Source organism: Takifugu flavidus, chromosome 6, assembly GCF_003711565.1.
Source record: "Takifugu flavidus isolate HTHZ2018 chromosome 6, ASM371156v2, whole genome shotgun sequence".
Classification (NCBI taxonomy): domain Eukaryota; kingdom Metazoa; phylum Chordata; class Actinopteri; order Tetraodontiformes; family Tetraodontidae; genus Takifugu; species Takifugu flavidus.
In genome coordinates, this window is record NC_079525.1 from 6,890,551 (window position 1) to 6,916,282 (window position 25,732).

The following is a 25,732-nucleotide window of genomic DNA, read 5'->3' on the forward strand; positions in this document are numbered from 1 at the left end:
TGTTGACTGTTAATGCCTTTGGTGCGTCTGTGTTCACCCCTGTGCGTTACCGTTTGTTCTGTGAGCAGAAATGAGCATCTCAGTTTAGAAAGGAGGGCGTCCCTGCTGAAAGTGCTGCCCCCTGCAGACACCAGGCTTGATGTTTGGTGGAATCGGGACACTGCCAGATAATAATGACATCAACAGAAAAACGGGGAGGACAGAGCGTTTTTCGAAATAACACTGCAACTAGCTGAGGCTAATTGAGCGCCAGAGAATATCAATGTCGTGACGTAAAGGTTGTGTTGACAGGATTACAGCCATTGTTCCGTTCCCTTGCCCCCACTTTCTTTGATTTTGTTTACACCAGCCTGATTCAGCCTGAGTCCAGCTGTTCGTCCTGCATGTGTTGTTGTAAATTTCTTCTGATGGTAGTCGAGAGGTGCTGATGAGAAGGGAATCTCCGCAGACGCTGACTTGGTTATAAGAGATGTTTATTGGAGAGAACAGCCAGGTATCTATTGGACGCTGCAGTTTGCTCAAGGGAGGTTTCGTGGTCCAGATGGTGAAGATCTCCGAAGTGCTTACTTGGATAGCCCCTTCTTATACAGTCAAGTAAACACATTCTTCTCTGATGACCTCATAACACAATATAGCAAACCGAATGGCATAGAGTTCAGTTAGTACTGGGAGTAGTAGAAAGGCCTCATGATGCACATCCTCATATGGAGAACATCCAGCAGCCTACGGCCCCCAGCATTACCTCTTAGCAGCTCCTCTTAGCAAAAACAAGACTCCTATTATGAGCTTAAAGAAAGGCAGAAGTCACAGGACACATGTGGAACATATCCTAATATGGCACCTGGCTGGCTGAGAAACGAGTTGTGGCCTTACAGAAGTAAAGGCCTGCAGAGAATAGGTACACAGGCTTCAGATACTACAGTGTGGACAGGTGTTATTTCCCATTGGAGTTTAGAGTTTTGTTGTTTCAGTGAAGTGGGATCACTCATCGGGTCCGAACCTGGTTTAAGTACGGCGCGCTAAAGGATTCACTGCTGTTGGAGCACTCGGAGAGAAGCGTGTCAACAAACCCCTTTTAAACTCACTTTGGTCTGCTAATTATATCACATTAGTAGGTGTGGAGGTTAGCACGCTGGTGGAGTGTTAGCACAATGAACACGGTCCAAAGCATGCACATCAGCTGGATTAGAGGCTCTGAACACTGTAGATGGTTGTGTAATTTAGAGTCGTCTTTCTCTTTGGATTTTGCGCTGGCTGACATGAGCTGGGCATCCTCGGATGATGGAAATAGTCCAACAATAGTCGTGGGCAGGACAAGAAACCTTTACGGGCATAACAAAGGCATGTTTGCCGCTGTAGTACAGAAACGAGGGAGAGGAAGAGGAAAAATGGAAAAAGTAAAGCCCACCAGATGGTCTCATGGAAGCCTGAATGTGTGAAACAGACATCGATCTGTAACCACAGACTGAAGGATTACGCCGCCTTTGCAACTGCTTTATCAGCATGAAGAAGACAAAATGCAACCATGACATCCTTGCTCTGTGCAGAATGGGTCCCTAATTGCAAAAGCTGTCAAGAAAATTGAGTCTTCAGGCTCTGGCGCCATGAAGATGAAGACATCATTTCACCACCAAGTTGCCCTTTCGCATCAAAGATGCTTTGATGCAGAAGCGTGTAAATAAACGCACGGCACAAATGGGTGTGTGTTCATGAATCCAGAACCTTGGGATTTACCCCTTAAAGTACTTTCACAATTGACATTAACCTGCCATTTGCTCCAGTAAAACCCCTCAATAAAAGAAATCTGCTTCAATTTCCGAGCCCTTCTGCTCTTGTATCCCATCGTCTGACTTTTACTCCTAAAACTTACTATCAGCCAGTGTTTATCTGCTCTCATATGTGTGGATGAGCGGCATTATTAAAGTCTTTGATGCTATCTTGCCATTATTTATTCTTAGCACTTTTAGAAGGTGTGCAGTCCCTGTTATCTGCTGGATCACACCGTTCTTCCTGCTCCTCTATTTCCTTCTCTCATATCTCACCATCGCTCCAGCCTAAGTTGGCAGATGTAAACCAGTAGAACTTAATCTGCCCAGTCCAGGCCCTCCGTTCTCCTTACTGCTGGAGGTTATCTGGTCTATTTTCAGCTGCTGATAGACTGCTGACTTCATTCCGCACTGATAATGTGTCCATAACGATTGATACCTCCTTTTCGATGTGCATGTGTGGGAATGTGGGATCCAGTGAACTCCGCCATGAATATGATTTCTTTATTTCCTGTTCTGGTCAGTGGTTGACTTGAGTCAATAAACTGGACATAATTACAAGTGCAACATGCCAAGATGCACAAGAGGGAAGCTCCCAAATGCTTTTGTCAGTTTTGGTTGCCATAGGAACAGGGCAAGGTTCTCCTGACAGCTGAGTAGTCACCATCTGGGAGAGACGGTCAGGACATTTTAGGAATTTGTGTCAATGCAAATGATTTAGAGGCTGGACATTTGCGCGTCGGTTCTACTTTATTCTGGGGTGTCGACGTCTGTTGTGTGGTGAGAACCAGAATTTGACCTGCAAAGCGAAGAGAGTTTAGCTGGTCCTCAAACCTTCAGGGGTCTGCTTGAGGGTTTGGACCTGGTTTTAACCTCCTGGTTGGGATGTTAGGGGCTGGGAATGCCTGTGTGTGTGTGTGTGTGTGTGTCTGTGTGTGTGTGTGTGTGTGTGTGTTAGAGAGAGAGCGAGAACATATACTGTCCTGGCAGTTTAGCGGAAGGGGAACTGACATGAGAAGCTGTGAAGCATTACCGTGTGATGTCCCCTGACATTTACTGCTGTCGAACACACAGAAACACACACACCCGCGCACGCACACACACACTCCTTTCCCCAATTATCCTCTCAGCTGTACTGGATCGAAGAACACCTGATAGAAAATTCCTGGAAAGAGAAAGATCTGCCAGTGAACATTATTCCACGATGGAATCAATAGTTTGAGGAATTCTGCTCCCAGCGGAGTCTCACATCAGGACAAAATGTGAGAATGACTCCTGAGGCTGTCAGGTAACGGGTCAGGCGAGCTTTTTAAAGAGTTAGGGTTGGGTTTCCTCTTTTTTATCTACTGTAGGTGATGAAGAATAGGCAGCATAGATTTGGGTTCATCCAGGCTTTTCCCTGTTTCTAGACTTTTTGTGTGCACGTGGTCCCGTAGGTAAAGCTGCTCGGGGAGGTTTGAGGTGGTCACGCTCTTGTGCACGTGTGGAGACTTGCTTCCTGTCTGCCGACGAAGGTAACGGGGATGCCCCAGCATCAGCGCGTCCTCGGCTGTGTTCCTTCTCACTTGGAGCAGCTACAGTTTAGATCATTGTTCTGTAGAACCGCGTCCAGGCAGAACCCCTATTTAACTCTTCTAGAACTGTTATTATCCTGAAGCAGCTGCTCATCCTCTCAGCGCAGAGTCTATTGTCCTAAATTGCAAATTGGCTCTTCTTCAGCAGTTTCCCGATACACACCTCTCCATTCTTCCTCCTTAACTTCTATCTCCCGCTGTCGTTGTTCGGACTATTTATTACAGTTGATCGTCGATTGGTTCCCATGGAAACCGGGGGTCATTTGCCTCCAGCGTGTGTCTTTGGACACAAAAAAACCAAGAGCAGGACGGAGGGGGTGGAGGCAGAGAAACGGGGAAAGGGTGAGAAAGAGCGACACCATGTAGTGAAGTATTAAGAATTCATTTAGCCCCCGCTGCCACACTTTCATCCTCGCAGCTCCTCCAGTTCCGTCAGGCTGTTGCGTTCGGCACATCCACATCTTCTGGGTAATGTGCTCGGAGCCACAGACTTCATAGCTGACCTGTTACATCGTGGTGCTTCCTGTCGATGGTGCGATGTTCCTCCATCTGCTCCTGGAGCTCCAGGTCAAACGCTGCTCGTCTGATGTCATTTACTAGACAACACGTTTTATGTCAAATAGGAGGGTTCAGTCACAATGAGAATGCAGAGAACTTTCCATCAAAGCCTTCTGCATCTGGCATGAACCCAATATCAATCTGCCAGGACGGCTAATGGAAAATTAGGACTAATTTTCAGCTTTCCAACGTGAAGTTGTACTCTAATATTTAATAGAAGCCATTAATCTAAAATATTGAAACTGTCCAATAAATCCTTCCAAAATGGATCGCAGGGAAGCTGCCGCTTATCCCACAGTTGAAACATCTTCCTGATTAATTCCAGTAAGGAAGTTAACGTATATTTAGCCACTTTCAAAGCAGAAAGACTCATTCAGGTTGGTAAAAGCGACGTGTGTGAGAAGTGGCTGTCATCACTCTACAGAGGAAAGAAGACAGCCATGACCTGTGGTTTTATCCATCCTCGCTCTGTCGTCAGATGTTCTTTTGGGGATTCTCTTCCCCGGCTCACTGACATCTTTGGAGGATCTCGACCTTCATTAGGAAGGTCGGGCTGTGCAAGAAACGCTGAAGCGGCAGAATGTCCTGGTCCCTGCCTGAAGACTCTCGGCCTCATTTGGATGTTCATTTAAATCCATTGTTGGACTGGGACACCGATGAGAGACGTGGAAGAATCGGTTAACAGAACTGGTGTGTCTGCAGGAGGCAGCTGGAGAGTAAACCCTCACCGAGAGGGGGAAGCGAAGGGAATCTCACACAGAACGCTGCTCAAAGCCACTGTTTACCTTCCCAGCAGGTAAACGGTGACTTTGATTACTGGCCTTTATGCCCCCTGCAGTTGATTTAAGTATTTCCTCATTCAGGAATGTGTGTTTACCTATAAATACGACTTTATTTCTGATCTGTAATGGTTGCAGTTAACAGTGACCCAAATGAACGATTCGTCATATATCAGTCATTTTCAACCGCTAAATGATAAAAGCTAATTTTTCTCTGTTCCAGATAGCTTCAGTAATGTCTGCTGCCTCAGCAGAAATCCCGATGCTGCTTTTCATTTCATACAACTGTAGCTTCTGCTCACCATTGTACAAACTTTATTTTCTCATATCTTCTCTGCTCACTTTCTGCGTTTAACAGGAGCAGGAAAACCAATTAGAAACCAGTTCTTCCTGTATATACCAGTAAATGAAGGCCATCATCTAGGCTATATTGGTCTTAATGTGTGTTTTAATAAGCGTGTGACTGCGCTTGTGTGGGCGGCCGAGCGTGAGCTTTTAGGGTTTTGGTGCCATGTTTGTTTGTTTGCACGTGCGTATCTGTGGATCTCTTCATGCCTGTTGATGAGTGGGCGTTTATGCGTGTGCCTCAGTCTGGTTTTTCCGTGCACGTATGTGTTTTGCCCACTCACGGGCTATCTTTATCCACGCGGTGATAGCTACAGCACCGTCCGTGTCTTTCTCGCATGGTTCAGGCCGTGCTAAAAGAAACGCTACTGAAAAAAGGATGGTTTGTTTCTTATTTCTGGGGAGACGGAGCAGTTTAGGGTCTTGGATTTCCTGCTGAAATCGCTCTCCTGTCTCCAAGGGAGAATTCCAGGATCCAGAGCTGGGCAGCTTCAGGGAGGGATTGAACCTCACGGGCTATTACAGCACATCCTCTTTCGCACGCCTGTTAGCCAAGAGGCGCTTGGTCCTTCCACACACAGAAAAGATGCATATTGAATCACTCTGTCACACTCTGCTGCTCTGCTCTCACCCTTTTTCTTTCTGGCATCCATCTCGCTCTAGCATGTTTTGCTCGCACCATTAACCTTTTCTGCAAACAAGCGTGGTTCATTTTGTCGTACTCGCAGAACGTTTGGCAACGCTGCCGATAACATCTGGCTTTTGTTCTGCAGCGTTGATCTAAGCATTTATTTAAGATGATTTTTTTCACTAGAATCAATAAACCAACCCTTTAAGTGGCTCAATACACTGAAATGTGACTAAATGCCATAGTTAACTGGGAATTTCCTGTTTGATGGTGCATGTAACATTAATGTAACATTACAGACGTTCGGTCCTCCATCATAACCGTCCTCCTCTTCAACTCGCAGTCACTCTGAGGTTTGTGTCAGACTGGAGAGACTTTGCCGCGTGTCTTCTGTTCTGTTGTGCTTCTCTCTGAGGTGTTGTCCTTAACACTGCTGCTTCCACGTGGTTTGAGCGCGTCAGCATCATGGTCATCCTGTTGAACTGCGTGACCCTGGGAATGTATCAGCCCTGTGAGAACATCGACTGCTCCTCAGACCGATGTCAAATACTGCAGGTACTCACCACACACACAGAAGATGAAGGAAACTGTCTTGGGGTTGCTGACATTCAGAGGTCTTCTCCCACCCTCCTCATGCTGCAGCCTGTAATTCCTGGCAGTGACTTAGGCTAGCATGGTTTTCTCACACACACCACCTAAGCAGCTTTCTCCGTCCTCTGGCACAGCACCGAAATCCCTTCTCACCCGTGTCCGAGTGGGTGTAACACCTGCGCACGTGCACGTGTCTCCGGGCTGGTCTGGTGTTCGTTGAATCACTGCGGAGCCCCGTCGTTCACATGCTCACCGGACACACAGGCGGCATCACACTCGTCTAAGAACACACAGCAGATTGATTCAGCTCCCTGATGTGGCCGTTGAGTTGGACTTAATGGAATTTCTCCAGCAAGTATCTATAGACCCATTCAATAGCAGCATGGATTTAGGGGGCTACAATGCCACAGTCAATGTGCTTCTCTTTGAAAATCCGTTTATCAATACCACGATTTCACTTGTGCCTCACAAGCAAAAAAAAAAATCTATTAGCACTAACAGGAAGGTGCCTGTTGAAGGCTTCAACATACAGGATATTCCCTCCGTTAGATGATGGGAGATGAGATATAAACAGGTGCTGTCTTCAATTATTCCTCCTAATCCCTGAAAAATAACACATTCCTGCACATTTTCCCATTTAAAGCTGAGCAGGACTCATTTCAGAGGGGGAAAATTAGGCAAAAACACTGATTATTGTTAGATTCTGTTGAGTTAACTGTGATGAATGGTTAATAAAGGAAAAACAGACATAAAACAGTAAAGTAAAGGGAAAAGTGCAAGCTATGGGTATAAATGTCAGAGGAGTTTTTTTCCCCTTATTGGATCAGGAAACTCAAGAGTTAATCCATCTTCCTGGTTTAACGAAGGTCAAGGTCAGAATCTCAGCCCTTCTCATCAGCAGGTGCTGCATCTTCCAGGACTGCTGAGTAAAAGGCTTCTTCTTCTTCTTCTTTAGAGGCCAAATAGTGACAAAACAAAGAGCCGCATCAGTGATTCAGCTTCAGAGCAACATGCCTTCAGCACTTCACCGACCAGATTACACGTCAGCATCCCAATCGGCTCATCTTTAATCTCCCAAAATAAACCAGCTAATCTGTGCTGCTGCTCACTGCAGCAATAACCTGCATTAGCACTTCATCGATTTGATTTATCTGGATTTTTCCCTCTTTTCTTTTAATTACATGTGTAATTAAAGCTGCAGGCCTGGTGAGAAGGGGGGGTCGATTCAGGGCTTATTACTGATTAGCGCTCCAACAACTTATTTCCATTCCCCAATTACTCTGAACAAAACACTCATCTGGGAAGTTGGGGGTGGGAACGATAGGAAACTGTAAGAAAGAACAGCATAAAACAACAGTTGTATATCCCGTGGCCAGCCTGATTAAAGACTTAAAATAGCCAACCACAACTTACTTACCTAGTTACTTGCTTACTTTATTTATTTAGCCGTTCACTGTGCAGTGTAGCTCTCCAACATTTGTACCAATATCTCTGTGTGTCTTTCAGGCTTTTGATGCGTTCATCTACATTTTCTTCGCTCTGGAGATGGTTGTAAAGATGGTGGCCCTGGGAATCTTTGGCCGCAGATGTTACCTGGGGGACACGTGGAATCGACTGGACTTCTTCATCGTCATGGCAGGGTGAGCACCTCCTTCTGTGAGAGAGCAGCTTCAAACACAACAGTGTAAAAAACCAGACCGTACCTTTGATAATTAGGGAATATTTGAGGTATGAGTGAAAGATCAACATGGGCACTAATGAAACTGGATTTAAAGATGTTTCTCTTGTTGACTCCTGCATTTTGTCTGGGTTAAAGTGATTGATGTAATCAGAATCATCAGCTAAACAATATGTAAGCAGAGCTGCTAATCCAGCTGTTGAGTGAAAAGTTTACTATAATTTATGTGCTAACAGAAATGATCAAAAATGTGAAGCTGGTGTTGCCTTCACTGTCACCATAGTGCTGGATTGCTTTATTGCGGAGGGTGTCAGACGCGTTTATGGTTTTTATCTGCTTTATTTCCACCTTTTAAGGTTTTCAGAATACGTTATCTAGCCTGTATTTTCTGTCTTTCCCTCCTCCATTTGTCATTTCCCCCCAGGAAAGGTGCATGTTTCACTCTCGTTTCCTGTGGAATTTCCATTATTAATTTCAGGTTTATTCTTTAAGCCTTCAGGCCAGAGAAGCCACTGCTGACACCTTCTTGCTTTCTCTAAGCATTTTTTCCCCCTCTCATCCGCTTCCTCATCTTCGTTATGGCTTCCCTCGACCCTCTTCCGCTTGTCTTTCCTCTCGTTGCCATCTTCTTTGCCGTACGCCAAATCCCAAAGCTCTCTAGGCACGTTCCACGGAGATATACGGCCACCACCACCAATTATTCTCCACCAGATGTGGTGCACGCATAGCTGCGATGAGGGGGGGGATAAAACGTCGCACCCCTGGGAACTAGTGTGCTGCAAACACAGGCAGTAGGAAAGCTGCAGGGAAGGGATTAGAAGCAGCATGAGTTCAATCCACGGCTCTGCTTAGACTGTGTGTTCAGCACTGGAGCGCAGCGCTCAGTAGGATTGTGCACAGTAATGTGTCAATATGCTGTTTTTGTATTTAAAAATGGGACTTTTCTTTTTTTATGCAACAAAAGCCTGTTGGTTTGTTGGTTTTCATGTCTACTGATAAACCGCTTTCATATTTTTACCTTTTTGTGTCCACAAAACAGATACATGCATCCATACATGCATCTATAGATATATTCACCAAATTCAAAGCAAAGCCAACAACTGAAATGTTGCCTTAGATTAGTAAGAGTGCTTCTATTATGCTCTTGCAAATAAACATAAAAAAAATCACTTTAAACAAATGTTTCTGATTGGTGGAAAATTAGAAATGTAGAAAGTCGTCCAGGTAGATTGAGATGTTCATGGGGACACTAAATGTGTGGTGAGCCCAGGAGAGGATGAGTACGATCAATGTAAAGTGGCTCAGAGCAGCAAAAGTTCTTGTGGAGACGCAGACCTGTTTGTGTAGCTAAGGCATAGGAACACCAGCCCTCAGCTATGAGTGCTGCAAATCCTAAATGGGTCTTTTGGATGTACCATCTTCCTCTTTATCTTTATCAGTCGTCACTAAAACTGCAACAGGCGGTTGAGATCGGTGACGTGGTGGCTGTTGTGCAGCAGTTGCGGCTCACAGTAGCAACCCTGATGCTAATGTGCTGGAGTGCTGCGCTGCTGTATCCCCGCAGCGGAGCCAGCAGCAGGAAACTGGTCGCAGCATTGAGGGAGACCTATGAGGTTACAGCTGCTGACAGGTAGACGGAGGAACCGTGTCGGCCCAGATCATCGGGAAATTTGAAGGATGAGAGCGGCAGCCATCTGAGATGAGAGAGGCCTCAGTTTCAAACAGGAAGCGGCTCCCTGCAGTGTCTGTGGAAGACAGTGAGCCTCAGGGACTGCGCTTCTACAGAAAATACCAGACTTTTAAACCAATAAGCTGGGCCCAAACTTACACACGATTCCATTTCTTAACTGTCTCGCTAAGATATGCAACACACGCTCCAAATAGACTGCATGAATGCACGTCTGCGGGGTGTGTGTGAGCCTGCGTGTGCATCCCTTTGTGAACATCTGTCATCTGGGGGTAGTGTTGATGGGGCTATCTGCTGGAGCAGACCTGCCTCTCCACCTTCTCTCCCAGGATGGACTCATTCTTTCTGCTCTACCTCTCTTGGTTTACGCCCTCTATCTGTCTCCAGCACTCTGCTGAGGAGGAGGCAAAGGTCTGCCGATGCACCGGGGAGGGTGACACGCATGTGATGGCCGGGCGAGGGCATTAATGAGGGGCTGCCAGGGCACGTACTCGATTACACCACAGCAGCGTAGTCTCTGGGTATGTAGGCAAAGGTGTGGATCGCCCTCTTGTGGTAGGCTACAGTAATGGCTGCTGTGGGTCGGTGTGGCCGTTGGTTGCTTCTGTTTGGACTCGGATTGAAATCCACAATGGATGCATCTACACCTCAGATAGTTTTTGGCTTCCTTTTTCCACAATGGAAGGAGGCGCTGACACATCCACCATTGTTATTTCTTATGAATGCTCAGAGTGGAACGCCACCCACATACCCGGACAATGGGCCCTTGCAGAACACCGCTTCCATTCAGGCGTGACTGCAGGAACATGACAAAGAGTTTGGCCCCCTAAAAGTCCCCAGATCTCAATGAACCTTCGTGGGCCGTTTCAGAGTCGAGGCTACAAATCCTGCGGAGCTGAGTGAATTTTCAGGATCTGTATTTTTAGACATATGAGCGTAATTCCATTCTATTTTCATGCCATCATGTATGTGAATACAGGCTGAAGATAAGGCCTCCAGTTATGAATCCCCCATTTTTCATAAATGTAGTTAATTGCATCGTCCGGATGGCTAATGGAGCTTATCATTGGACACCACCTGTCTAGACAGATGTGCACATTTTCTGCTGATTATTCACTGATAAATTTGTTCTGTCAATAACGTTAAAACGAGGCCATTTTTACTGCCTCCTTTATTCTTCTGTGCAAATCTAAATCCAATTTAAGACGGTATAATAAAATCATTAACAGTGATTTGTATGGAAATGACGGTGAATAATCTTTATTTAAATTAAATAACTTGAAGAGTAACGAACCAGAGCTTCAGCGACTTGAGTCCCTGCCTTCTAAAAGTACTGGATAAATTATTCCCTGAATGTCAGACATTGAATATAATCTATGCACCCAGTATTTGCATAGAAAGAATGCAGATCTAATTTGTGGAGGTACAGATATTGATTCCATGCATTATTAAGAATCTCTGCAGCAGAGCAGGACTTTAATGTGGCAGCAAAGGTGTAATCATTATCAACAGAGCTGCAGCTGCCCAATCTGGGACTCTCCATCATGATAATTTGGTTTGGTGTAAAAATTAGAAAAGAGAGTGATTTTTATATCAGCTTTAACACAGTGAAGGAGACAAGAAGGTGACACACTGGTGCAAAGGCTAGATCTTCTCTGGAAGGAGCTGCTTCAAAAAGGCAGCTCAGAGGCTTCTCTTGTATCCAGGAAACTGATCTGATTGGATGGAGATGAGTTGCACAACCAAGCTTTACTTTAAAGAGTGCAGGCACACCCCACATGTTATCATAGCTGATGAGCCTGTTTGACAGAGTTTACAGATCTGGGATCTGTCTATCAACTGTGTGACATACAGAGGAATAGATCAAGGTTATCGCGCCAGGAAGCAGACAGCTGGCCTTCATCGCTGACAGGATATTCTCATGTCTCCCTCACACTCGCACACACTCATAATGAGACATGTGCATGAGCATCTGTACTCAGCTGGAAGTGTAACACTATCTCATTAGTGCTCTGACGTGTGACAACACACTGCAGGAATGTGAGAACAGAAGATAATATACAAACAGAAAATGCATACATGGAGGAAAAGACAACTTGAAAGGATGGATTGATGGATGGATGGGTGGATGGGTCGGTGAATGGATGGGTGAATGGGTAGGTGGATGGATGGATGGATGGATGGATGGATGGATGGAGGATGGATGGATGGATGGATGGGTGAATGGGTGGGTGGATGAATGGGTGAATGATAGATGGATGGGTGGGTAGGTGAATGAATGGATAGATGTATGGATGGATGGGTGGGTGGGTAGGTGACTGGATGGATGGATGGATGGATGGATGGATGGATGGGTAGAAGGATGGATGGATGGAGATGGATGGATGGGTAGAGGATGGGTGGAGGATGGGTGATGAATGGGTGATGATGGATGGGTGAATGGGTAAGGTAGGTGATGGATTGTGGAGGATGGATGGATGGTGGGTGAATGGGTGGGTGGATGAATGGGTGAATGATAGATGGATGGGTGGGTAGGTGAATGAAGGATAGATGTATGGATGTATGGATGGATGGATGGATGGGTAGAAGGATGGGTGGATGGATGGGTGAATGGGTAGGTGAATAGATGGTTGGGTAGCTGGTTGGGTGGATGGATGGAGAATGGATGGCGATGGAGGAAGGATGGTGGAATGGGGGATGGGTGAATGGTGGGGTGGTGAATGGGTGAATGAAGATGGATGGGTGGGTAGGTGTGAAGGATAGATGTATGGATGGATGGGTGGGTGGGTAGGTGACTGGATGGATGGATGATGGATGGAGGATGGATGGATGGATGGATGGATGGATGGTGCATTAAAGCAGGACTGTATTTCAGTGGAAGGTTACAGTTAAAAGGGTGGAGAGACTGTTGTGTTGTTAATGCTCATGTGTGACTTTAAGCCTCTGTTGGGACTGAAGATCTTCTGCATCCATTAAACTCATTTTAATAATTGATGCCATCTTCTCCACAGAGGGACGGAGATGGACTGTAGGCAAAAAAACGAGACATTCCGTGCTCTCATCTAATTGCCATATTAGATTATTCTCCCCTCCAAGGCCGGCCTGCTCTTTGTCCACTGGTGTGAATGTGTAAAATCTTTTAATGTTTTTCCATTTGTGTGTTTAAGGTAATTGCCTTTACTGATTTTATGTGCATGCGTGTGTTTGTAAGGCGGGGGTCGGGGGAGGGGATGGGGGTTATAATTGAATAGTGGATTTGTGTCTCTGCCATTGCAGCAGATTTATTCTAAATCATCGTTTAAGGCCCGTGTCCTCGATCCAGGCAGTAAAAATCTGCCCTCCAGGCCGACAGCCAGCTTCTCCTGGCTGAAGGTCTGAAGGTGACCGCAGTTTTTTTCTTCATTAAGTTTCTCTAAGCACAACCATTTCACTCGGGGGACCCTTCTAACCCTCGCAAGATTTCCGAGAGTTGTTGAAGGATTTACATCACTCAGGTCCTCCACCTTGTTGATGTGGCCACACAGGGAATTGTTCAAGGTTTCTCTTCGTTATTGGTTTCTCTCCACCCCTCAAAACACACAAGCAAAGCCGTTGGTGTAGCATTCCAAACTGACCTCATCCACCTTCTGGAGGAGGATGACTGGTGGTTTAGGAGAAGCACAAAGGAAGTCATCCATGTCAAGGAGTAAGAGGCATCATTAATCTAGACTAAGAGGACAGTGTAACAGTCTGTTCCCAGACTGCTGATCCTCCTTTTAGAGCCAGTCAGTGATGGTCCATCTCCCCCTGTGGGGTGTTGACCCAATGCTTCAGTTTAAGTGTGTCTCTGTGTGTAAGAACGCAGGTGGCTTCTATCTAAAGTTCTGAGGTGGCTTTTTGAGTGTGCCCCGAGCACTTACAGTGCTGTGTGTGTGTTAAAACTGCTGATATCTATCTGTCCAGTCCCCCCAACCTTTTGTATTTACTGCTGGAGAGGAAAATAGAACAAAGGAGATGAGGACTTTCAGCATGGACAGATAACCTGTGAATCTGTGTGATACTGGTTCAGACTGTTTTCTGGTTTTGACTGATTCCAATTAAAAATTAGTCTTGCTAGCATGAAATGACACATTTTTCAGCCTGGATCAGGTCGCAGACACAGACATTATAATTATTATTTTTTTAACCATTTTGTCTGTAACCTGGAATGCTACTTTGCTCGCTAACTATGCAATTAGCTATTCAATTAGCTCTGCAAGCAAATGTATGCTAATATACAGTATTAGACTCAAATGTTACCTGAGGCTCTCCTGAAACGCAATCAGCACTCTTTCTGTCTAAGAAGAACCTTAAATGTTTCCTCCCCGACCTGTTCAACACTCGTGTGTCCTTAGTCAACATACTGCCCCTGAATGCATCTTTTCTATCAATATCATCAGTCTATGCATGTTCTGTAGGTGAAAATGATCATCAACGTCTCAACATTTTACATTTCACAGCAGCTTCCGTGTTTATGTGGAGTTATTTTGTATTTTGTGGTTCTGATTGGTGATCTGTCCAGCGCCAGATTGTGTTCTGGGGCTGCTGTTGCAGCTCCTCCAGTCAGAGCCAAGGTCATGCTCAGCTGGTTCTCATCTTCCCCAGGTCACTGAGTTAAATACATTCGTTGGTGATGTTTTGAATCGTGTTTGGCTGCTGTGCTGCAGAAGACAATAAAGCAAGACGTGTGTGGCGGGGGAATATTGGAACATTGACCCAGTTAACTTGAGATGTCTTTGACATATTTTTTTAACGTGAAAATGTTTTATCTTAGAACTCTTCTGTAGTTTCCAGCCTACAGGATTCCAGACAAAACTTGTTTCTGAACAGCAGGAAATTGGAGCTTTCTAAGCATCTGTCTGTCCCGCTGATGAGTAGGCTGGAAGGTGAAAGCAAATAATTGGCCAGAGTCTTTTTTATTCCTTAACTGGAGCAAACTCTATTTAATATCCACTCTTCTTTGGAATACTTTAGCTGAGAATGTTGCTGGTGTTTCACCTCTTTGCTCCTGTATCCTGACACCTCCCTACTCTCACTGGAAGCAGAGTCCTTCTGATCGCTCTGATATATGCATATTGCTCTCTCTGCCTGTCTCTCTTCTTAACATAATTATCTCCAACACCAGATAACACCCTCCAGGCTCCTTCCTACCACCTCTCTCAATTGTGCTTTATTGCCATGGTTATATTGCACTTAATCATCCCTTGGTGCTTTACTCTTGATTCATCAGCTCTGAACTCTTCTTTTTCCCTTATTTTTCCTTCCTTCCTGTCATCTTTGCCTTCACACCAACTTTTGCTGTTGTCATTCTTCATTCCAACTTGATTTATATTTTCCAGAAATAAAACCCTCATAAAATAGGTCAAGTAGCAGAGTTTATTCTCCTCTCCTCCATTATTGCGCACCTAGTTTAACTCCAGGCATGTTTACTTTCTCCACCTCTGATTCCTGCTGCTTCATGAAGCTTTACTTTCATCTCAGATAGTTGCAGGTTTAATCTCACGCCTGTCATGCTCATGTATATCCAGCAGGAAGCGGGACACACTTTGATGCTATAGGGTCCACTGCATCACCGCATTCACATCAGTGTTAAGATGATGGAGGAACCACTTCCATTGATGGAGAGAAACATACTCCACATTCAGGCGTAAACGACACTTTTTTTTGTCGCCCTGCCTGTTTTTTTCAGTGTTTGCAGCAAAACAAAGCCCACCACCTGTGTCTTTAAATGTCTCGCTGTACTAGGTACACAGATCTTTGCTCATTAATTCAAATTATTGGTTACACAGCAGGCCTCCGACTTTGTGCGACTGTGTGCTTCTGCAACAGAATGAAGGGAGGGGCCCCACTGAACCAGAGCATCCAGATGCAGCCGCAGCAGGAGCTTAAAGGACAAATGAGAACAAAATTGTGGAACGTTTAAGCAGGCAGCCAGGAAAGCACAGTTTGATAAAGCGTAGGCCTTTTCTAGTCTTCAGCTTGTTAATGAACTTGTGTGCATGTTTCCGCAGGATGGTTGAATATTCGCTGGACCTGCAGAATATCAATTTGACGGCCATCAGAACAGTCCGAGTACTACGGCCGCTCAAAGCAATCAACAGAGTGCCCAGTAAGTTCCGTGGTGGTTCATTCTTTCATTCATACATACACTTAAACGCCTGGATGTAATGCATCATAATGGACTTTGCTTTCTTTTTGGCTGTTTTAAATGTAAAAATGCACAACCCATCTTTCTATGTGCCTTAAAAAGGACATAAAAACTATAGGAGATAAAGAAACTATCTATCAGTTGAGGGATGACCATTTGAAATGACCTCTGATAATGTGGAGTTGATATTTGAGCATATCCAGCATGGTCCCTTCCACAGTGGCCTTGTTTTCTTAAAGATGGTGAAATGCAGTTTTGTGGAGTATAACACAGAGTTTTAAGATATAAATACAAATTTGCAACTACAGTATTTGTTGTTGCAAGGGAGGATCATCAAGATTAGCGTTTTCAAAACGTGGATCACAATTCTACATTTTTCACAACCCAGTTATGCTTTTCCTCCCCGTCGCCAGTCACGGCTGATAATGACTATTTTGCTGGGACATCTTCTGTTGCACCAGACACGACAACTCCTTGGAGAATTAGATAGAATAAGTAGACGAGTGTGGCTGTGTTGTTATTTTGTTTTAGAGATGAGATCAGACTGTGTTGAATGATAATAAAAATAATAAGAGCAGTTCTGAAGAAAAACTAATAAGAAAATAACACAGCAAAGGGAAAAGATGGCCTGTAGAGTCTGTAGGAGCTCTTTCACTGGTAGGTAGTACATTATAGGATAAATGAGATTGTAAAGATTAAATAAAAGAGTCCAGCCTCAGTATCCCAGTACTTGTGGTTGAAAATGTGGGGGAATTATGCTGGCAACACACAGCTACACCTTGAGATCAGAACCCAAATTTCAACAGGCAAAACCTGATCACAGGCCTATTAAAACCCAAGGCAGCAAGAGGAAGGGAACAAAGTTCAAAATCATTCGCAGGCCATGTTGGATTGCAATGCTCTCAAGTGTGTCACTGCCAATCCGCATGTTCTCTCACTGAAGACTTTAAGGAGAAAAATCCCAATTTCAAAATGTATTAAGAAATAGAATCAATTCAATATACAAATATTACGGAGCTCCAGGCCAGTTCAGAACCCTACAATAACAAAGTCAATTGTCAGGGCATGAAGTCTGACAACCTAACTATCCCTTGACCCAGTCTTTTATAGAAACAAATAGGCAAATCATTGATGCTAATCCAGTCCGATGTTGTCCTCTGATTGGATGACCTCGTCTTCTCCTTCCAGTTCCATTGGATGCTGGCACAGTCCTCGTTCTCTGTTGTTTTTTAACGCCAACCCAGCAAGAAGGCATTTTTGAAGAAAAGAGCCAACTGTTGCGCATGTAGCCAGATCAAAGTTCACATTCTTGTAGATGAACTATCAACACCACTAAACTATGCTGTCCAGTTTAACGATGGGTGTTTAACACTTTCAGCCTGACCGTCTCCCCTGATTACCGTTATCTAAACAACAGTCATGTCAAGGAAGGATCAACTGACTGCTTATCTTTATTACACTTGCTAATGATTATATTATCCCTAACTTCTAAACTAATTCTAACATAGAACAGAAACATATACAAAAAAAACCCAGAAAATTCTCTTCAGCCATAAGTTCAGGGATCATTAATAGAATAGAAAATAGCCCCAATATTCAGCAGGGAAAAAATCACTCATGAGCTCGAATGAATAAATGATTTTTATAAACTTCTTCTAAATTCACCGCAGCCTGACCACTTGGCCGACCCCAAGTATTTTGTAAATCAGAGATGTTGAAGTTTGTTCAGCACCATGAGCCTTCTCTCAGGTCCACCTCTTCTCAGAGGCCTGGCTCCCCCAGCCCCTCCCACTTCCTATTAAAACTCCGCCCCATCTTAGAGCTCTACCTGCTCTGGTCTCTGTCCAAGGTCCTGAATGTCAAAAGAGCAGTTTCATACGGGAAACAACCAATTTATTCACGATTCGGATGGAAATAACCTTAGTAGTTTATAGAATTCACTAGAAATTCTAATTTCTACCAATGAATATTTAATTTCATCCTGATAATAAAGCTAAGGCAATCAACAGTGCTATAAAAACAAAAATAAATTGCAAAGTGGCACTAAAGAAGGTGATAAAATGGAGGACAAAATCAAACCTGACGAAGAGGAGTTAATGGACACAGCAGACTTTAAAAAAAAGCATTTCTGGAACAGTTTAAATGGCCACTTCAGATTTAATGGGCCATTGACCCTTCAGTTGTCTTTTTCAATCCATGTTTTTTAAATTCAGCCACATTTTTTGGTGCACTTGTGATTGTAAACAAACTGATGATGTCTCAAAACTTTTGAGGCACTTTGATTTCTTTCCAATCGCTGCAGAATTATCGGAAGCATTCGGGGTGAATAAATTTCCCCCTGAGAAAATTGGATTTGCCCCGAAAATTTGTAATTGAGAGAGAATCTCTCGACAAATAAGCCTTTTGGTATTTCAGGAGCCTGGGGGTGTCAATATGAGCCCGACAGAGCCATTTTGCTGTTTGATGAGAAAAAAGTCAGCACTTTTGTGCTTCATACACGTAAACTAAACCTAGAAGGCACTCTTTTCCAGAGTTTATGCTGCTTTGCGGCCCCTTGAGGTCTAATTACTAAACATCTCCCTGCTCATAATTGTGTGACACCAGGACTCGGAACTTCTTGTTTGGTTCAGTCTGGTTGGCTGAAACAAAGGCTCAGCGACATGTATATTTGGCCCATCATGTCTGAAGCATACAGCAGAGCTCAGATGAAGAGCACTCTTACCCCCGTGTCTTCACGGGGAGACTGTGGAGGACACTCCAGTTGATGCTGTGCTCATGTTCTGCCTTCCGCGTCTTACATTCTGTGTCCATCCCAGCGCCCTTGGACTTCCAGCTGCAATATTCATCCACACATTTCATTGCTTCCATTTAATGTTCACTCCACTATGTTGCTGTCCTTGGTCCTGAGTGGAGTAATGCCACAACTGTATTGAAAAAGCCTGGTTTTCCGAAACCCGTTATTTTGTTATGCTGCACAAACTGTTAATGTTTATATATCTGCACTTCAAAAGTGTGTGCTTTAAGCTTCAATTAAGGCATTTAAATGTTGAAAACAAAGCTGTTTCACAAACTTTAACTCTACACAGCTTATTTTACGCAGCAATTTCTTTGGGTACACACCATTAAAGTCATTAGCACCGTGTTTGCAGCTACACCAATGTAACTGTACGTGCACAGAAGTATTTTTAAAGCATTAAAAGTGTGAATAAAGGTTATTGACAGAATCACAGCATTATGTTGCTGCCCTGCTGTCATGCTGTCTTCGGTACAGTTTAAAAAGAAAAAATTGCCACAGGTGTTTGTTCTTCAAGTTTCCAATCCAAGTGTGCAGCCGCGTGAGGAAAGATCAATAGCAGAACCAACTTTTTTAGTGGAAAATGGATGAAAGAGAAAAATCAGGTGACAGCAGAGAAAAAAGACACCAAGAGAGATGGGTGACGGAGGGAGAGGGGATTATCCAGTTCCATGAAGGGTTGATGTGAAAATGAAGGAGATTAAGAGACGGATGGGGAGATGGGAACGCTGTTATGATGGATAGAATGACATAGAAGAGTGAAAGAGATAGAGGGGCTATCAGATGAATAGAGAGGAAACGGACACGGTGTGAGGCACCCTTTGTGTTGCAGCTCAGACAAGTTTGTTTCAACTTCTGGACTTCCTGTTTACTTTCTTCATCCTCTGAGTTTAATGAGAGTAAAAACATTTCAAATTCATACATCACTGGAACAGCAAACCGCGCACGCACGCACGCGCACACACACACACATTTGCGTGTGTTAATGGGGTGTTGACAGAAATGTTCCTCTGGTACCAGCTTAAAGTCTGGGTGTGTTTTCTGTATTTTCCCATAATCCCCTGGGAGTTGGCATTAGTGACTAAGGTAACATGTTCCAGCACTTTCCTTCAGCCTCCTCCTAATCTCTGCTTTTTTTATTTTATGGGCTGCCCGCTTTTTGCTTTATTTTTAATTCAAAATAAAATCCTTATCTGAGTTAAACGAATTCCCGTTTCCTACAGTAGATTTATTATTTATGATTTTCATTATTTAACAGGCTTTCTGAGGAATAACTTTGCTGCATCATCCTCAGTTTGTTTTGGTTTTGTTACGCTACATGAACCTCAGTTAAACATTAATTTAAAGCTGTTTAACATTAATTAAAGCTGTTGGTCTTCATCAGAATGAACAATGTAAATCCCTAGAGCATTTTTGGGTGGCCACCTCCTCAATTAGCCTTGTTTAGTCATCTAAATGCTGCATCAATCCTCTATCTACTTTATAAATAGTATTAACCCCTGGTTTAGTGTCCTGATGGAGATCAGTGCTAAAGTAATGGCCCATGGGATCACAATTATAGTGGAGATTAGTGATTAATTAGCTAATTATGCTAATATGACTGCTGTCAACATAACATCATTCCTGCAATTGTGAAAAAATGGCTGATGGAGAGAAGGTCTTTCTAAGAAAGGTTGCATAAGTGGAATAGTTTTCTACGTTTCTGCGTCTTTTTACAGCCTGTGGTAGAAGCTCGGTTTTAAGTGACATCATCAGGTCAGCTGTGTCCGGTCTGCTTGTTTGACTGGACTAATGTTCAGATGAGCTTCAATAGTGATGGATTACATATTCAAAGGTCAGGGAGAAGTGTAATTACCGCACCTCTGAGACACAGCAAATGTCATTATCATTCAATACGGATCAGAAGAATTAGCATAAGCACCCACAGCACATCCAAAATGATGAGCTGACAAAACCATCCTGTTAATCAGAAGGTATGTATCGTAACAACAAATCAAAACCTTTTTTGTTTTTTCCTCTTTTCATCAAGTTATGAATTGAGCCCTGGTTTCACTTTGCTCTTCTACTTCCTGAGGATTGTTACCTACTTCTGGAGCTGACCAGTAGGGGCAGCATTTGTGTCATGTGGGATGGAAAGGGAAGAGTGACATTTAGCACACTAATAAAGGCACTTGTGTCCTCAGGCATGCGCATCCTCGTGAACCTGCTGCTCGACACCCTGCCAATGCTGGGCAACGTCCTCCTCCTCTGCTTCTTTGTCTTCTTCATCTTTGGCATCATTGGCGTACAGCTGTGGGCGGGGCTTCTGAGGAACCGCTGCTACCCAGAGGAGAACTTCACACTGTGAGTCATGGTCTTTCACCCCTCCTGTGTGTGTGTGTGTGTGTGTGTGTGTGTGTGTGTGTGTGTGTGTGGTGTGTGTGTGTGTGTGTGTGTGTGTGTGTGTGTGTGTGAAGCTAAGTGAGCAAGTGAGAGAAACCATGTGTGAGACAATGTGATGCTCGAGGATCTCTGACACACTGTTCTGTCAGCTTGAAAAGTTCGCTGCGTGGGTGTGATCGAGCTCGCTGTTGTTGTCATCCGGCTCTCTTGTGTGGCACCTAATGACAGCGTAAATATACGTGTGATTCACACCTACATGTGGATGATCCACCATGGCTGGGAGGTTCCCTGCAGCCCGCTCCCTTTACTGAGCATCTCTCCCTTTGATTAACGACATCATTGATTTCACTCCTTAATATTCTTCCTCTCATTTATTGTTCTTGTTTTTCGAGTGCTTGTTAGATTTATAGCAAAGCAAACTTTCTTCCTTGCTCACAGAGCATGAATCAAAATGTGCACCACATTTGGCCGTTAGCAACGGATTGGAGGTTTTTCGGGAGGTTACTGTGTTTGAGAACTTTTAACGAACCCCCTAAGTATCAGATGGCTGATGGACTTTGCAAAGTAAGGAAGATCAATCTGGGGATTGATTGCAGGGTCAAACGCAGAACTTTTAACCAGGGCACCGCAGTTCGTGTCCTGTTTGCAGAGGGAAACTCCTTTGTCTGCTGTGGGTGATGAATGGAGCTGCTGTGCTTTAGGAAAGGCGGAAATCCATCAGTCAAAGCAGAGACTGGGAGGTTGGGCTGCAGGAAAAATGTTTGGCGCGACCCAGAGAGCGAAACATCTGGAAGCGTCTCTGTTGGCCCACACAGGTGTTCGGTGCAGCTCTGATGTGAGGACGACTGCAGGTTGTCCCTGCACCAGTCACCTGAGTCGGGAGGGAGGACTTTTACAAGCAGAGTTCCCAAAACCTCTCTGTTGCTGGGCAGCAGCTGTGAATCAGGTGGTCCCTGATCACCCACGAGGGGAGTTCGGCTTTAGAGTTAACCATGTTGTTTATCACATGAAGCCTCACCAGTGAAGGTTTTCATTATGAGATCTGCTATAATGCGTATAATGATGTTCTCTCAATGTTTAAGGCACCCATTTTACAGGGTTATTACACGGTGGGATTGACTGATTGGATGTGTTTTGGAGTGAGGGAGATCTGCTCTCTGTTCTGAAAAATCCTCAACAAAACTGTAATTGAATTCTGTTCCAAAGAAACCGTATAAAAACTCAGATATGGTTCACTTTTCCTGGAAATGGTCTTCACCAAGGAATACAAATGCACTAAAATAAGACTTCACTCCCAAAGAAGGAGGACAAATGACACACACAAACACACACACACACGTACGTACGCACGCATGCATGCACACACTACTGTGCGACTGTAAAGGTCATTGGTAGCGCTAACATAAAGGTGCAGCATAACTGTCTGACATTAGTCCAAATGCTGACATTTTCCAAACACCCTCCTGTTACTGTAGTTCTGGATCTGCCGCTATGAAGTCATATGTGAGATGGGAATGTTTAATTTCTATTGTGCACCAGTCAGAGTGGTCTGGTCTCACACCAGTGAAACCAGTCAGCACATCCTGTCCAATGGGCAGGATGGAGTTTATGTTTGGGGGCCTGACGGTCAGCTCTTCCTGCTGTTCATGGGACTCTGTGTCTGCAGGTTCAGCTAAATTAGCTATGAATGACATATTAGCATTTAGCCTTTAGCCTTTTACCAGCATCAGCTTGTTGTCGGATGGTTAATGGAATATTTTAAAGCAAATTCAAAAAGGAGCTTTATATAACTCTCTGGTTGAGGCCATCACTCTGAGAACCGACTTAAATGAAACAGAGTGTAATGATGGGATGTCCCAACCCCTCAAGGCTCATTACAGAATCACTCAACAGAGGTGAAATTTGCAAACAAGCAGCTATTTTTTGTCACAGAGCTGAGCCGCGTGTGCCTGCAGCTTTGACTTGTGTGAACATGTCCTCGTGTGTGACATTGGGAGGCTGCATGATGGCGTCTGCCCATAATCACCTCAGAATACAGAGACACACGGCCAACATAAAGTCTGATAATGAGTTATCTGTGATTCCTGCCGGCGCTGGATGTCGGCTTGGTCACGCACAGGTGCAGATCAGTGGGCGAGTGTGGTCGCTGATGACAAGATGAGTGCAGCCAGTGGGCGGACTGTCACGGGTTGTGAAGCATCCGTTTTGGGCAAAAGGGAAATAGAAATTACCTATTCCACAGGTATCAAAGTGGAAATCCCATTTATTCAAGCAGATGGACAGAAAAATGATGAAAGCCTTGTTTGATAGCTCAGGAAATAGTGGCGAGCAGGCGGAGACAACAAACCAACAAACTAAGGAGAAAATAGGCCCAAAAAGCCCTGCAGTAAAGAAGCTTAGGGACACCCTAAAACATTAAACCATTTTTCTCACCTGGGTTGTAATCCCAGGTGAGAAAAATGGTTTAATGGTTTAATGTTGGATAACCCTGGAAATGTGATACAAGAAGGTCTGAAGAGTTCCAGTGCATCAGTTTAAGAGTAAATTTGGCTTTTGTTAACTCCAATATGGGCAATAAGATCACGGAAAAGAGCAATCGGAGAGGAAAAGCTTTAACCTGAGGAAGATAATGAGGAAGATTTTCAGCACACATCCCAGAGAGCTCCACGGCTAACCTGGAAACTGACAGGAGATGACGACGCTAATGGCATCTATTCATGCCAGTACAATACAGACAGAGAGTGAAAGAGGGTGACAAAGAGGTGGCGAGTGAGACGCAGGGCAGCAATCACAATGATTCTGCTGCTCATCCTTCGACAAATACCAGGTCAGACGTAATTGCTAACCACTGTCTACATTCATCTGCATCTCTTTCTCTGGTTCGACCTTTCACAAGCAAACCTCTGTGGGATGAAGACGAGATCACAAAGAAGAGTGCCGCTCCGTCTCAGGCAGCCAGCGTCCTGGCACTCAGCAAACACCTTTAAAGACAATTTTTTGGCCCTCACACATTAATCTTGGCAGGAGAAATTTAGCAATAAAGCTCCATTGAAGCTACTTTAGTACCTTTTGAACACTTATAGACTAAATAAGCATCTCAGATGACTGTCTTTAGCTCGGCTGGTTATACTGAGTGTCTCTAGTCCAAATGACCCCTGAAGCAGCACGTGCACTCGCACCATCCTGTTTCATAGACACTGGAAGTGGTTCCTAACTCTCGATCCTCTCGCCAACGTGTGTGAGGTCAAGCAACACTCTGGACTTTATTTTGAAGTTATTGATTATGAGAATACAGAGGAGGGATTCTGAATTTTTGAGTCATGCATTTCCAACAAAATATGTAAATGAATTTACTGTTTACAGCCTTGGGCTGATGTTCAGCTGTAGTATTTGCTTCCTCAAAAGTTACTTTTCATTCTAACTTTCTTAATAAGTAAATATCTGTGTAGCCGCCTACAGGCCGTGGGAGAACACAGTTTTATGTTAGACGGCTTGGATTTGAGAAGTGAATAATGTCTAAATCCCACAAAGAGAGAACCAGTCTGTCCTCATCAAATACTGATGATGCCCCTTCATCTCTCCTTCAGACAGGCGCCTTCCGATTCGACATTAGACACACAAGCATGCACGCACACCTGATGTTCCTGCATCACAATGAGCAGACATTAGAAAATGAGATGGCTCATGCAGAGGGAGAGAGCACCAGGGGCGTTGAACCTGAGGAATGGAGTCACACCTTTTCAACCAGAACACTTCACAGTCAGTTTAAAAGCCTCTTCAGCAGTCTGTCCAAGACGTTTGTCTAAAATGTTGCTCCTGGACTGAATTGGGTTGATAAAGTGGTCAGAAAATGTCCTACTACAACATAAATCTACTTTAACTTGTGACTTTGGCCAAAGGTGAGGGAGGACTAAGCTGCTAGATGTTAGGTGCTGAATCTGCTGATTTTAGGTGCCAGCTCAGGGTTTTCATGTTAGCTTTTGCATCACCCTGAGTGCTGTTTTAATCCATATTTTCTTCTGCTCGTCTGCATTTCTTTGCAAATTATGCTTTTGGTTCCAGTATTTTTGCTGAAAACAAACCATGAAGGATGGAGGATTTTGCTTTGTCTTCATCTGACAAACCAGCGGGATGAATATAAAGATTTACGTTGGTGCTGCAAAGCCTTTCCCTCTTCCAGAGGTGGATGAATTCAATTTCTGAGGTTTTTTGTGCTTTGTTTCTAACTCATAACACCTCCAGGACCACAGGGATTAGTCTGCCCCGGCCGTACTACATGGCCGACGAGGACGACGAGCGGCCCTTCATCTGCTCCCTCCGTGAGGACAATGGCATCATGTCCTGCTCCGACATCCCCACTCGCCGCGAGGGTGGCCGGGTTTGTTGCTTGGACAAAGAGGACGTCCTTTACCGCCAATCTCTGGGCCTGAGCCCGGAGCCTATGACCAATGGGAGCGCCAGTGTGGGAGGGCTGTGTGTCAACTGGAACCAGTACTACACCAGGTGTCATACTGGACACAGCAACCCTCACAAAGAGGCCATCAACTTTGACAACATTGCCTATGCCTGGATCGTCATATTTCAGGTGGGACATCAGTCGCCTTTACATTTAAAGGACAGTTCAGAGCATCATTAGCATGTAGCCACTCTGGTGTCCAGTTCAGGGATTACAACTGTTAATATTCTACAGTTCTTGGGGACATTTCTTCTTGCACAATCTGAGAAGAACTCAAGAATTTGGGACTAAAGACTCAAGAGGGTGAATAAGCTTAGGGAGCATGACG

General features: G+C 44.4%; 1 protein-coding gene across 1 annotated transcript in view; it reads left to right on the forward strand.

Annotated features, from left to right (window-relative positions):
• Nucleotides 1-25,732, forward strand: part of LOC130527240 (voltage-dependent T-type calcium channel subunit alpha-1I-like) — a 103,358-nt gene that overhangs the window by 30,780 nt on the left and 46,846 nt on the right. The window contains 5 exon segments of the mRNA XM_057035510.1: nucleotides 6,093-6,205; nucleotides 7,748-7,881; nucleotides 15,636-15,733; nucleotides 20,750-20,909; nucleotides 25,191-25,533. Coding sequence (XP_056891490.1) covers nucleotides 6,093-6,205; nucleotides 7,748-7,881; nucleotides 15,636-15,733; nucleotides 20,750-20,909; nucleotides 25,191-25,533 — 848 coding nt within the window.